This window comes from Peromyscus leucopus, chromosome 13 (genome assembly GCF_004664715.2).
Source record: "Peromyscus leucopus breed LL Stock chromosome 13, UCI_PerLeu_2.1, whole genome shotgun sequence".
In the NCBI taxonomy this organism is placed as follows: Eukaryota; Metazoa; Chordata; class Mammalia; order Rodentia; family Cricetidae; genus Peromyscus; species Peromyscus leucopus.
The window spans coordinates 3,194,713-3,208,381 of NC_051074.1; the positions used below are offsets into that span (position 1 = coordinate 3,194,713).

General features: G+C 42.4%; 1 protein-coding gene across 7 annotated transcripts in view; it reads left to right on the forward strand.

The window, feature by feature from the left end:
- The window catches only part of Cops7b (COP9 signalosome subunit 7B), a 30,443-nt gene that overhangs the window by 6,424 nt on the left and 10,350 nt on the right, over positions 1–13,669 (forward strand). For 2 of the 7 annotated variants that reach the window (XM_028876233.2, XM_028876232.2), the window contains exons 2-4: positions 1,822–1,999; positions 5,315–5,390; positions 13,556–13,644. In XM_028876233.2, the coding sequence (XP_028732066.1) occupies positions 1,838–1,999; positions 5,315–5,390; positions 13,556–13,644 (327 nt within the window). In that variant the 5' untranslated portion in view covers positions 1,822–1,837. Of the gene's footprint in view, positions 1–1,821; positions 2,000–5,314; positions 5,391–13,555; positions 13,645–13,669 lie in introns of those variants that run through there. The other 5 variants (XM_028876234.2, XM_037210048.1, XM_037210049.1 and 2 more) reach the window with 4 other exon arrangements.

Consider the following 13,669-nt stretch of genomic DNA (forward strand, 5'->3'; position numbering starts at 1 on the left):
CTACAAATCGAGTTCCAGAACAGCCAGGGCTACACAGAGAAACCCTGTCTCGAGACAGAAAAAAAGGAGTACTGGCTGCTCCTCCAAAGGACCTGTAACTCCAGCCTCTGGGGATTTGGTGCTCTCTTCTGGCTTCTGTGGACACCAGGCATGAACATGGTGCACATTCATACATGCAGACAAAATGCTCTCATAGAAAAAAAATTAATTAAAAGGCAATATCTGCATTGTTCCTTCATATCCTATTAAGATTTTGTACAAGTTCTGGAGTCATGTTTGTTAAAATGTCTGTATCAGCAGGAGGCCAAATAGATACATTTTCTGACTTAAAGAGAATGTATTTTCTAGATTTGAATTGTCCTTTTCTCTCTGTCTCTCTCTGTCTCTGTCTCTGTCTCTGTCTCTCTCTCTTTGAGACACGGTAGCCCTGGCTGTCCTGAAACTAGCTCTGTAGACCAGGCTGACCTCGAACTCACAGAGATCTGACTGCCAATGTCTCTCAAGTGCTGGGATTAAAGGCATGCACCACCACTGCCTGGTTAGATTTGAATTATCATTCCTTAATTTTGTAATTACTTTTCCCACTTTCCTATGCTAAAATGACTTTTTTTTTTTTCTGTTGCTGGGCAACCCCATGCCTTGTATGGTATCCTAAGCATCGATTTATTGTGGAGCCCTTAAAATGGGGTTTTTGATTAAATGAAGTGTGGCTCTTGTCTTCTCTTTGTTTGTGATATGTGCCTGACTGTAGGTGGAATTTTTAAAAAATAATTTATTTAACCTTATATGCAATGGTGTGAGGGTGTCAGATTCTCTGGAACCGAATTACAGACAGGTGTGAGCTGCCATGTGGGTGCTGGGAATTGAACCTGGGTCCTCTGGAAGGGCAACCACTGCTCTTAAATGCTAAGCCATCTCTCCAGCCCCTGTAGGTAGGATTCTAATGATACAAAAATTGCCTCTGTGCATAGGCAGTATTCTCTCTCTCTTAACCAGAGCCTAGAAATGAGATAGATACAAAACTGAGCAGGCCCCAGTTACTCAGGGTCAGAGAATCTGAGCTTGCTTTACCTAGCAGGGCTACATAAGGAGATGATTTGACCATGGGTGTGGTTACCAGGTGTTTGGAAGGGTCTACTCTTGGCTGTGCGGTGTGCTTTGATCTTGCAAGGGGGAGGTCTTTTGCCCCAGCCCTTGGCTTTGTTATAAAAATCCCTTTTAAATAAATGGAAAAGGCCCTCCTGTAACTATTCTGTGTTTCTGTCTTTCTTCTCGTTAGCTAGATCTCTCTTTCTATCTGATATTTTCTTATCCCTCTCTCATAAGAACCCTCCCACACAAAACGTATGTAAAGAAACTTCCCTGTGTCCTGGTCAGCTTTATGGACTTAGAAGATGATGCTTCTGAGGGTACAGATAGGAAAGTGTCTTTTAGAAGATGTGTTTCAGAACACCTTCAGAATTGAGGACAGAATATCTTGAACTCCAGAGTGAAGTTTGCCCAGCTCACAAAGTGGAATTGTATGTAGATTCAGGGACTGTTTTATGAAGAGCTGTGAAATTAAAGTGTTCTTGTAGCCAGGAGTGGTTGTGCACACCTTTGATCCCAGCACTCAGGAGGCAGAGGCAGGCGGATCTCTGTGAGTTCGAGGCCAGCCTGGTCTACAGAGCTAATTCCAGGACAGGCTCCAAAGCTACACAGAGAAACCCTGTCTCAGACAAACAAACCAAACCAAAAGTGTCCTTTTGTCTGATCCAGCCTTATCTACACTTTGGAGAGGAGAAGGTGGTAGAATGACCAGCCCACTTTCCTTTTGGACAGATCTCAAGACCGGAGAATGGCAGGTGAACAGAAACCCTCCAGCAACCTCCTGGAGCAGTTTATTTTGTTAGCCAAAGGCACCAGTGGCTCAGCCCTCACCACTCTCATAAGCCAGGTGCTGGAGGCTCCTGGAGTATATGTGTTTGGAGAACTGCTGGAGTTGGCCAATGTTCAGGAGGTAAGAATGTTTTCAGACAGCTTCTGTCTTCTCTGTGCTATAGTTTTCTGATTCTCCAGGTTTCCGGCAAATTTCAGCATTGACTGTGGACTTGTTTGGTACCCTGTTAATTGGAATTGGTGGGGAGGAGATCAAGGATAACGTTTTAGAGTCTTTATCCAGTGTTCCCTTAAACTTGGATAAAATCAGATTGTGTTGTTAGTTGTCTGAAAGACAGTAAGGAGTCCGAATGATGTCAACACAAGTAGTGTTGTTTCATTGTTGTAGTTGGTTTTGGTCATTGTACATTAAAAATGAGACTTGTTGAAGAATAAAGGGATGTAAAGCAATTAATACTTCCCAGCCTCTATTTCTTACTTTAGACACGGGTTTTGTTGTTGTTGTTTTTATTTGTTCTTTTGAGAAAATTGCAGATGTATTTCTGCATTGGAGGGAGCTCTCAGGAGATGTCAGTGTGTTGGGGGGCAGGCTCTGTGCCCTCTGCCATCACAGGCTTCTGCCTGTGTAGGATGGCACTGACTGTGTGCATGACCACTGTCTGCTGACCTAGACCAAAGACTTCCTGTTAGTCATTTGCTGGATGCAGCTGAGGGTGGCCCTGGTGTTCTTGGTGGTAGTGGTCTGCATATAGGATGTGTTGGCATTAGTTAGGTAGCTTACCTTCATGGCCACCATGACACCATTGCTATCTATTGTCAGCTTTATCTTAGAGCCAATTGTAATCTGAGGTGTGAGCCTTCAGGTTATTGGGCTCAGTACTGTATGTCTCCTTATTTCTCTTGATCAGGAAACTAGAGTTACTGTGACTACCTCACAGGTGGCTCTTCTTCCTATGATGGCCAGAGATGAAAATGGAGCCACTTTTTTTTTTTTGGTTTGTTTTGAGACAGGATCTTGTCTGTGTTGAGGCCTTAAACCTTAGCATGTAGCTTGAGATGAGTTGAAATTCCAGTACTTCTGTTCTGGGATTATAGGCATGTACTACCATATCTGGTTTTATTTGGTGCTGAGGATTGAACCTGAGGCTTCATGCATGCATAGTAGGCAAGCACTGTACCAATGAGCCACATTCCCAGCCAGCCTGATTTTTATTTTGTTAATTGTAAGGGTTTTTTGTTTGATTGGTTCGTTTTTTGTTTTTTTTTTTTAAGACAGGATTTCTCATTGTAATCCTGGCTGTCCTGGATATCGCTTTGTAGATCAGGCTGACCTTAAACTCATAGAGATCTGCCTGCTTCTGCCTCCTGTGTGCTGGGACTAAAGGCGTGCATCACCACTGCCCGGTCCAATTGTGAGTTGTTTTTTTTTTTTTTTTTAATGTAACTTGCTTGTTATGCTAAGGTCTGTGAGGGTAAAGTCTTTTGTGCTTACCATTGCTTCCTTGGGCTGAGTACGTAGCCTGACACATAGTAGACTTTCAGTAAAGATTCAATCAATAATTCTTTGAGGAAGATTTGAGAATTAGGCTTTTTGTTTTGGTTTAGTTTGGTTTTTTGAGATTGACTCTCATGTTTCCTAGGCTGCCCTTGATCCTGTTCCTCCTGTTTCCATCTACCAGGTGCTGGGATTGCAGGAGAGTGCCCCTGTGTTTGGATAAGCTCATTTTCCAATAGGAAAGCTGACCAGCTGTAATTGTTTCTTCAGATTCATGAAAAACCTGAATGAGACCTTACAGACTTAGTGAGTCAGAGAAGTTTCGGAGTACCTGCACTAGAGAAAATAGTCTATTCCAGCTAGCTTTGTAATTGTATGAAAAGTAGGGGCTAGATTCAGTCTTCTTACTGACTTCTTCCACTCTGAAATGGCAGCTTGAAGTGTAAGGGTGCTAGCACTCTCACACTGGTGCTTGCTGGGCCTTAGCAGACCACCTTCTCTGCCTACTGTTTCTGTTGTCCCTGTTTTGAGCCAGGAAGAAGCTAGTTGCTTTTCAGCATTCTGAAATTATGGATGTGATTATTGGAACTCCTTTTTAGATAGCTAAGATAGACTAGTGTTGTTCCTGTTTTGCTTTATGGAATTTGGTAAGTTGGAAGAGGTGGTGAGTGTGTGTGTGTTACTGAGGACTCAACCTGCGACATTCTGCATGCTAAGCAGGTGCTCTGCTGCTTAACTATGTCCAAGCCCTCCTTTTACTTTTATTTTGAGCCGGGGTCTTGCTAAGTTTCCTAAGCCTGTGGCTCAGGCTGGCCTTGAGCTTCTGATCTTATTCCTTTAGCTTTACAAGTAGCAGAGGTTACAGGCTTGTGCAAGGTGACTCAGCTGCTCTCTGCATTTTTTCCCATGGATATCATTTTGCCACCAACATAAGTGAAATAAATTAATGAACATTTTTATTTGGCTCAGGGTAATAACTCTGTTTCAGTATAGCCTTTCTGTCACATGCTACACTGTGCTAATATTGCCAGGGTTCATAGTTCATATTTTGTGCTGAAACTTAGAACTAGCCATACAGTTTGTTCAGATTTGATTGATAGTGGGTGTCACTGTACTAAGTTGGGGGCTGGCAAGATGGCTTATTGGGTAAAAGTGCCACATAAGCCTGATGACCTGAGTTTGATCTCTGAGAACCTTCATCAATGGTTCCCAAAGAAAATGGACTCCATAAAGTTGTTCTGTGAGCTTATGCATGTGCACTGCATACATGACCACACATACATACAATGCCCACATCATGCACAACAACAAAAGAAATACACAAGTTGGTATGTGGGCAGGATTACCACACTCTTGTTTTTCATTTGAGACAGGTTCTCATTTGCAAGTAATCCAGGCTGGTTTTGAACTCAGTAAGTAGCTGAGGATGATGTTGAACTTTTGATCCTCCTGTGTCCACCTGCTGAGGAAGTGCAGGCCTGTGCCACCATGCCCAGTTTCTGCAGTGTGGATTGAACCTAGCTCTGTGTGCATGTTAGGCCAGACTCTCCTAGCCTTCAGTATTTGTTTTAAGGCAGAGGAGATTCTGAGAAGACTTGAACTGCCTCTAGTGCACAAAGCTTTGTGGTGGAGTGGCTGGCAAGGGGGCAGGGAAAGGGGGAAGAAGAAGAAGCTACTTGAACATCTTATATGTTGTGCAAAATGTCTTCCTGAGGGAGGAAGAAGAGTCACTTTTGGACTTAAATAATCTTGTTTAGTTTTTTTTAGTTATTTTGAACTAAAGTGGAATCAGAAGTGGAAAGGACCTTAGGAACTACCTATTCAAATAGTACAGAAGAAATGGCCATGACATCTTTGGCATTTGGTCACATGTCCTGTATTAGAATATTGAAGTGATTAGTGGAGATTTATTGTGTGGTGAACTTTCCTGTCCTTCTTCAGCTTGCAGAAGGAGCCAGTGCTGCGTATTTGCGGCTGCTGAACCTGTTTGCCTACGGAACATACCCGGATTACATAGGTGAGTTGGAGAAGATCCTTCAGAAGATCTTAAGAAGACTGTCTGAACTGTTGAGCTGTTCGCAGGGTGTGGGCAGGGTAGGCAGGTCTAATGATTGACTGTATCTCTGTCTTCTGTGCTCTGAAGGTAATTTAATTTCATGGAAGGATTTCCCTGATAACCTTTTAATGTCCTAGGCATAAATGGGTTTTGTGTGTGTGTGTGTGTGTGCATCTGTGAACAGAGCCCTTGTTTATTTCCCAGATCAGCATCTTGAGAACTAGTGTTTGTAGGACACTCACCTAGCAAAATAATCCAGTGTTTTGTTTTTTTGAGACAATCTTACTATGTAGCCCTGGCTGGCATGGAACTCACTGTGCAAAACAGGCTGGGCTTGAGCTCACAGAGATGTACCTACCTCTGCCTCCTGAGTGCTGAAACTAAAGGCATGCGTGCTTCCTCACACCTGGCAGTTCAGTGTTTTAAATGTTATCAACATTTTTGAGGGGTGCTGGTGAGAGAGCTCGGCAGGTAAAGACAACTGCTACGAAGCCTGATGACGGCTTGAATTCAATCCCGGGACCCTTAGTGAAAAGAGAGAGCTGACCCCTGTACTCGAACACACTTTTTTTTTTTTTTTTTTGGTTTTTCAAGACAGGGTTTCTCTGTGTAGCTTTGCGCCTTTCCTGGAACTCGCTTTGGAGACCAGGCTAGCCTCGAACTCACAGAGATCCGCCTGCCTCTGCCTCCCGAGTGCTGGGATTAAAGGCGTGCGCCACCACCGCCCGGCTCACACTTTTTTTTTTTTAATTCTTATTTTGCTTTATTTGTTTTTTGAGATAGGGTTATGTATAACATAGGCTGGTCTTGAACTCAAAATATTCCTGCTTCATTCTCTTGAGGGCTGAGATTATAAGCACTGCCCAACCTGATTGTTAGCAAAATAAGATTACTATATTGAAGAGAATTTGAAAAATAATAAAACGTTATAGACCATGAAGTTACCATTAGCATTTTTTTTAATACTAGGTGTTTTTTCCCCTTATGCTTGTTTTGTGTTATATGGGTATAATTAGCTGTGTATGCAGTCTCATACTTTGCCTTTCCCAGGGCTTTGCCCAATCCATATGTAAGATAATTTTTTTTTTTTTTTAAGTCAGAGTATTGCTGTGTTGCTCAGGCTGACTTCTAACTCTGGATCCTCCTGCCTCAACCTCCCAATTTCTTATATTACAGATATGTGCCATCATGTCTACTTTCATTTTTACTATTTCATAATAAACCACTGTATCACTGAGCTACATTTTTAGCCCATTTGAATGTTTTTATTTTCACTTTTTTTTGGTAAATTTTTTCATACAATTTTTTTTTTTTCAAGACAGGGTTTCTCTGTGTAGTTTTGGTGCCTGTCCTGGATTTCGCTCTGTAGACCAGGCTGGCCTCGAACTCACAGAGATCTGCCTGGCTCTGCCTCCCGAGTGCTGGGATTAAAGATGTACACCACAACCTCCTGGCCATACAATATATTTAATCATATTTTTCCCTACTAACTCCTCCCAGATTCTTCCTACCTTCCTATCCACCCAACTTCATGATTTTTCTCTCTCTCTTGAAAATAAAAAAATAAAAACCAAAATAAAAACAAAAAACAATAAGACAAAAAAATAAAAAGTAAAACAAAACAAAAACAAAGCCAAAGGCTCTCATCAAAACCATGGTGTTCATTCTGTGTTGCTTCACACTCCTGGGCACGGAACCTGCCCTGGAGTACAGTTGATGTACTCAGTACACACCATTGGAGAAAACTGATTTTTTCTTCCCCAGCAGGTGTCAATCACAAATAGCTTCTTGGTTAGGGGTGGGACCTTGTGTCTGTCTTCCCTCTCAGTGTTGGGATTGTGTCTAGTTTGAACCTGTGCATGTTTTGTGTCTACTCTCACAGTCTCTGTAAGTTCATGTGTACATCAGTCCTGTTGTGTCTGGATGAGACCATTCCATGGTCCACCACATCTGACTCTTACAGTCTTTCCACCTCCTCTTCTGCAATGATCCCTGGGCCTTGACGGGAGGAGTGATGAAGACAACCTCTCTGGGACAAGTGCTCCAAAGTCTCTCACTGTTTACACATTGTCCAGCTATGGGTCTCTGTGTTAATTGTCATCTATTGCAAGAAGCAGCTTCTCTGATAAGGGCATTTTTTGAATGGCCTTAAATTATAATCTTAAATCAGGAGTGGGCTGGCAACATGGTTCAGTAGGTAGAACACTTGCTGTGCAAGGCTGACAACTTCTATTCAATCCCTGGGAGCCAGAGTCAAAGGAGAGAACTGACTCTGACCTCCACACGCACACTGTAGCACGGCTGTGCTCACACTCAGACATTATACACACACCCACACAATAATAGTGAAATAAAATATTAAGAAACATTACATAATCAGGAGTGAGGTACTGACATTTATCTCCTCTCTCTCTCTCTCTCTCTCTTTTCTCTCTCTCTCTCTCTCTCTCTCTCTGTTTTCAGTGTGTATAAGTCAGTGATTTTTATTGAATCCACAGAGATATACAACCATTGTCATGGTATGATTTGAAACATTCCTGTCAAGGCCAAAATATGTCCTTCATCCCTTAGCAATCAGTCCCTATTCCTACTGTGGTCCCAGGTAGCTGCCACTCACTCATTCTAGGTCTGGCTTCTGTCCCCAAGCGTGATGTCTGGAGGGTCAGCAAACCTCAGCCCTTGGCGCCGTAGTCTTGTTCCACTTGATAGATGCACCCTGTGATGCTCTTCACCAGCCAGTGGATCTTTGGGTGTTCTCATAGTGCTTAAAGGTTTAAGTAAAGGGATGGGTGCGTGGCTCAGTGGTGGAGCTCTTGCCTAGCATGCACAGGGTCCTGAGTTCGGTTCCTCGAGTTGAGGAAGCCAATGAAAGGGTTAAATATGATACAAAGCGAAAGTGGTAAGATTAGTGAGTATCAGATCATCTTTTTTTTAAATTTATTTTATGTGTGTGGTGGTTTGAATGAGAAGAACATCGGGTTTTCTGCTCTACTACTCTGCCTTCCTTCCTTGATACAGGTTTGTGGTGGAAAGTTTTATATAACTTGACCCAAGCTATAGTAGAGTCATCTGAGATGAGGGACCCTCAACTGAGAAAATGCCTCCTGAAGATCCAGCTGGAGGGAAGCCTGCAGGACATTTCCTTCCTTCCTTCCTTCCTTCCTTCCTTCCTTCCTTCCTTCCTTCCTTCCTTCCTTCCTTCTTTCCTTCCTTCCTTCTTTCTTTCCTTCCTTCTTTCTTTCTTTCTTTTTTTTTTTTTTTTTTTTTTAATTAAAAACAGGTTATAATTCAAGATTCCAGAATTATTTGAAACTGGAAAATATTTTCTCTGTAGAAAATAGTAAAAATGATAACATTTCCCAATAAGCCCTTTTAAGCCAAATAATACCTGAATTACACACACACACACACACACACACACACACACACACACACACACACACACACACTAGATTCTGGGATACAGAAGAAACTTATCTTCATCTGTTCAGAGAGCTACGTTTTACTTAAGTTGTGTAAGTAAGATTCCTATTCATCTTCCTCTTCACTGTTTGATTTATGGCAGACATTTTTCTATAGATAATTTGTAATCTAAAAAGATTTTAGCCTCCCGTCCTGAAAGTACAGTCTGTTTTCTTTCATCAGCTTGATACAGTACAAATTCTTATCGTAATAGTGAAATGTTCACTAAAGCTTGCCCAGTGATTGGGCAAACCCAAAACTTAATATAAACCACAGTCATCCTAGAGTCCCCCCTGCTAGGTAGCCTCCTTGGATCTTTGGGTTGCAGTCTGATTGTCCTTTGCTTTATATCTAGTATCCACTTATGAGTGAGTACATACATGTTTGTCATTCTGAGTCTGGGTTACCTCACTCAGGATATTTTCTAGTTCCATCCATTTGCCTGCAAATTTCATGCTGTCATTGTTTTTCTCTGCTGAGTAGTACTCCATTGTGTATATGTACCACATTTTCTTAATCCATTCTTCAGTTGATGGGCATCTAGGTTGTTTCTAGGTTCTGGCTATTACAAATAATGCTGCTATGAACATAGTTGAGCATGTATCTTTGTGGTCTGATTGAGCATTCCTTGGGTATATGCCCAAGAGTTCCCAGTTTTCTGAGAAACCGCCATACTGATTTCCACAGTGGTTGTACAAGTTTGCATTCCCACCAACAGTGGAGGAGAGTACCCCTTGCTCCACATCCTCTCCAACATTGACTGTCATTGGTGTTTTTGATCGTAGCCATTCTGACAGGTGTAAGGTGGTATCTCAGATTCTTTTGACTTGTATTTCTTTGATGACTAAGGATGTTGAGCATGTCCTTAAATGTCTTTCAGCCATTTGAGATTCTTCTTTTGAGAATTCTCTGTTTAGCTCTTTAGCCCATTTTTTAATTGGATTGTTCATTATTTTGATGTCTAGTTTCTTGAGTTCTTTATATACTGTGGAGATCAGTCCTCTGTCAGATGTGGAGTTGGTGAAGATCTTTTCCCATTCTGTCGGCTGTCTTTTTGTCTTATTGACCATGTCTTTTGTCCTACAAAAGCGTCTCAGTTTCAAGAGGTCCCATTTATTAATTGTTACTCTCGGTGTCTGTGCTACTGGTGTTATATTTAGGAAGTGATCTCCTGTGCCAATGCGTTTAAGACTACTTCCTACTTTCTATTCTATCAAGTTCAGTGTAACTGGATTTATGTTGATGTCTTTGATCCACTTGGACTTGAGTTTTGTGCATGGTGACAGATATGGATCTATTTGCAATCTTTTACATGTTGACATTCAGTTATGCCAGCACCATTTGTTGAAGATACTTTCTTTTTTCCATTGTATGGTTTTGGCTTCTTTGTCAAAAATCAGGTGTTCATATATGTGCAGATTAATGTCAGGGTCTTCAATTTGATTCCGTTGGTCTGTATGTCGGTTTTTATTCCAGTACCAAGCTGTTTTTATTACTATAGCTTTATAGTAGAGCTTGAGGTCAGGGATGGTGATGCCTCCAGAGGTTGCTTTATCATACAGGATTCTTTTAGCTATCCTGGGTTTTTTATTTTTCCATATGAAATTGAATATTGTCCTTTCTAAGTCTGTGAAGAATTGTGTTGGGATTTTGATGGAGATTGCATTGAATCTATAGATTGCTTTTGGTAAGATTGCCATTTTTACTATGTTAATCCTACCTATCCATGAGCATGGGAGATCTTTCCATTTTCTGATATCTTCAGTTTTTTTCTTCAGAGACTTAAAGTTCTTTTTTTTTTTTTTTTTTTTTTTTGGTTTTTCGAGACAGGGTTTCTCCATGTAGCTTTGCGCCTTTCCTGGAACTCACTTGGTAGCCCAGGCTGGCCTCGAACTCACAGAGATCCGCCTGTCTCTGCCTCCCGAGTGCTGGGATTAAAGGCGAGACTTAAAGTTCTTATCATACAGGTCCTTCACTTGTTTAGTTAGTGTTACCCCAAGGTATTTTATATTATTTGTGGCTATTGTAAAGGGTGATGTTTCTCTGATTTCTTTCTCAACCCTTTTATCATTTGTGTATAGGAGGGCTACCAATTTTTTTGAGTTGATCTTGTATCCTGCCACTTTACTGAAGGAGTTTATCAGCTGTAGGAGTTCCTGGTAGAAATTTTGGGGTCACTTATGTATACTATCATATCGTCTGCAAATAGTGAAAGTTTGACTTCTTCCTTTCCAATTTGTATCCCTTTGATCTCCTTTTGTTGTCTTATTGCTCTAGCTAGAACTTCTAGTACTATATTGAATAAATATGGGGAGAGCTAGCGGACAGCCTTGTCTTGTTCCTGATTTTAGTGGAATCGCTTTGAGTTTCTCTTTTCTTGATGCTATAAAAGTAACCTGGTACCCAAGACTCCCTCTCCTGTTTCCTTGTCATTCCTTCCTACCTCACTGGCCACTTGGACTCACTCTGCGTGGCTGTCAGATTGAACAGTTCACTGCTTCTGCGTACATGGCATTCTCTGCCCTGCTCTTGGTTCTGATGAGCATCTTTTGCCACTGTCTAAGAAGGCAGCATTGCAGACTCTGGCTCCAGACTGCCTGCATTGGAGTCTAGAGCCACTGGGACTAGTGGTGTGTCTTTTAGCAAGTTAAATGATCATGTGTGTACCCTAGTTTCCCTATCTGTAAAATGAGAGCAATTATACAAGTCTTTTTTGTGTGTTTTTATTTTTAAGACAGGGTTTCTCTTGTAGTCTTGGTAGTCCTGGAACTCACTCTGTAGACTAGGCTGGCCTTGAACTCACAGAGATCCACCTGTCTCTGCCTCCTGGCAGTTTTTCAAGTCTTTAGGCTAAATATTTTCAGGATTTAGAGTTTGGGGAATTTAAAAAGGTAACATGGGGCTGGAGAGATAGCAGTTAAGAGCATGTGTTGCTTTTTGCAGAGGGCTGGAGGTCAGTTCCCAGCACCACGCAGCTCAATACCACCTATAACTCCAGTTCCAGGGATCCAAAGCTCCGGCCTCTAAAGGTACCTGCACACATGTGCAGATACCCACACATAGACTTACCCACACAATTAAATATACTGAAAATACTTTTTAGAGAAAGGTAGTTTGTTCTGTGTGCCTTGTTCTGTAATCTCATGGGATGTAGGCAAAGCTGAAGTCAAACATATTCATAATTTTTCCACAAAACAGGTGAGTATTCACAAGTAGGAGAAAAAACTAGCCTCAGTTCAAGGTAGGAATTGCTGCTTGATAAATTTCAACATTCTGCTTAAGAAAAAAAAAATTCCCCTCGGGCAGTGGTGGTGCACTTCTTTAATCCTAGCACTCAGGAGGCAGAGGTAGGTGGTTCTCTGAGTTCCGGTCTAGCCTGGTCTGCAGAGCGAGTTATAGGATAGTCAGGGCTACACGGAGAAAAGCAAACCAAACAAACTTCAGTGTTTTGGAATCCAGAATCATGGTTGAGGACGTTGAAGTCCTGTCTCGTGGAGTGCCTGTGAGGGTGAGCTGCGTGTGCGTGAATAGCTCTGTGCTGTGTCATGGGCAGCTGCTGCTGCGACCATTCATGTCAGCACTAAAAGTCTGCTCATCCCTCAAGGCTTGTCTCAAACTCTGCTTCCATGAAACCTTTGTTTAGGTTTTTGTGCCTCCCAGACGAGATTGTGTTTGTGTTTTTCTTTCTCTGTCCCTTTTCTTCTTTTCTTCCTCTAACCTCTTCTCTTGTCTCCCTCGCCCTCCACCTGTCTCTCCGGACAGTCTGAATTTCTCCCGGTAGTTTTGCCTTTGCACATGTAGCTGTTGCACCATGTGCTTGGGAGACTGAGGCTGGGTGGCCAGGTGCCTGACACCTGTAATCCCAGCACTTGGAGGCAGAGGCAACGGCAGGCGGATCAGGAATTCAAGGTCATCCTCGACTACATAACGAGCGTCAGGTCATCCTCGACTACATAACGAGCGTCAGGTCAGCCTGTGTTACATAAAACCCTGTCTCAACCCCTTCCCCTCAAAAATCAACAATGAAACAGAACAAGCTTGAGGACACGTCCAGGGTTATTGAGCACCGCATGGCCGGCACTCCTGGATTGTGTGGTGCGGCCCGACAAAGCCTGGAGTCACATTCATCCTCGACTTCCTGTAAGCCATGTGTGCACTGCACACAACTCGCTCAATGAAGGATTGTTGAACTTAATTGAGCTTCACAAGGGTCACCAACAGTATCCCAGTGGCGCACACCTTTAATCCCAGCACTAGTGAGGCAGAACCAGGCGGATCTCTGTGAGTTTGAGGCCAGCCTGGTCTACAGAGCGAGATCCAGGACAGGCACCAAAACAGGAACCAAAACCACACGAGAAACCCTGTCTTGAAAAACCAAAAAAAAAAAAAAAAAAAAAAAAAAAGATAGCTGGTCATGTAATTTTGTTTGTTCACCTCTGGCTTCCAAACTGAACTCCTGTGTAGAGACTGAGTCTGCTCTCTGGAAGCACCTGATCTTCCAGAGCAGGTAGGGGCTCTTGATGGCGTGTTTGCTGAGTGAGTTAGAGCACAGTCATGACAGTGATCTAGTAGTAGATTTGGTGGGGGAGTTGATGAGCGTATCATAAAAATAAATCCTAATTTTATTTTGTGTCTTGATTTTTGTGGTGGGTGGGACTGAGCAGCCAACAAGGAGAGCCTGCCAGAACTGAGCGCAGCTCAGCGGAACAAGCTGAGGCATCTTACCATCGTGAGTTTGGCATCAAGGATGAAGGTACTGTCCCAAACCTTTCTTGTCT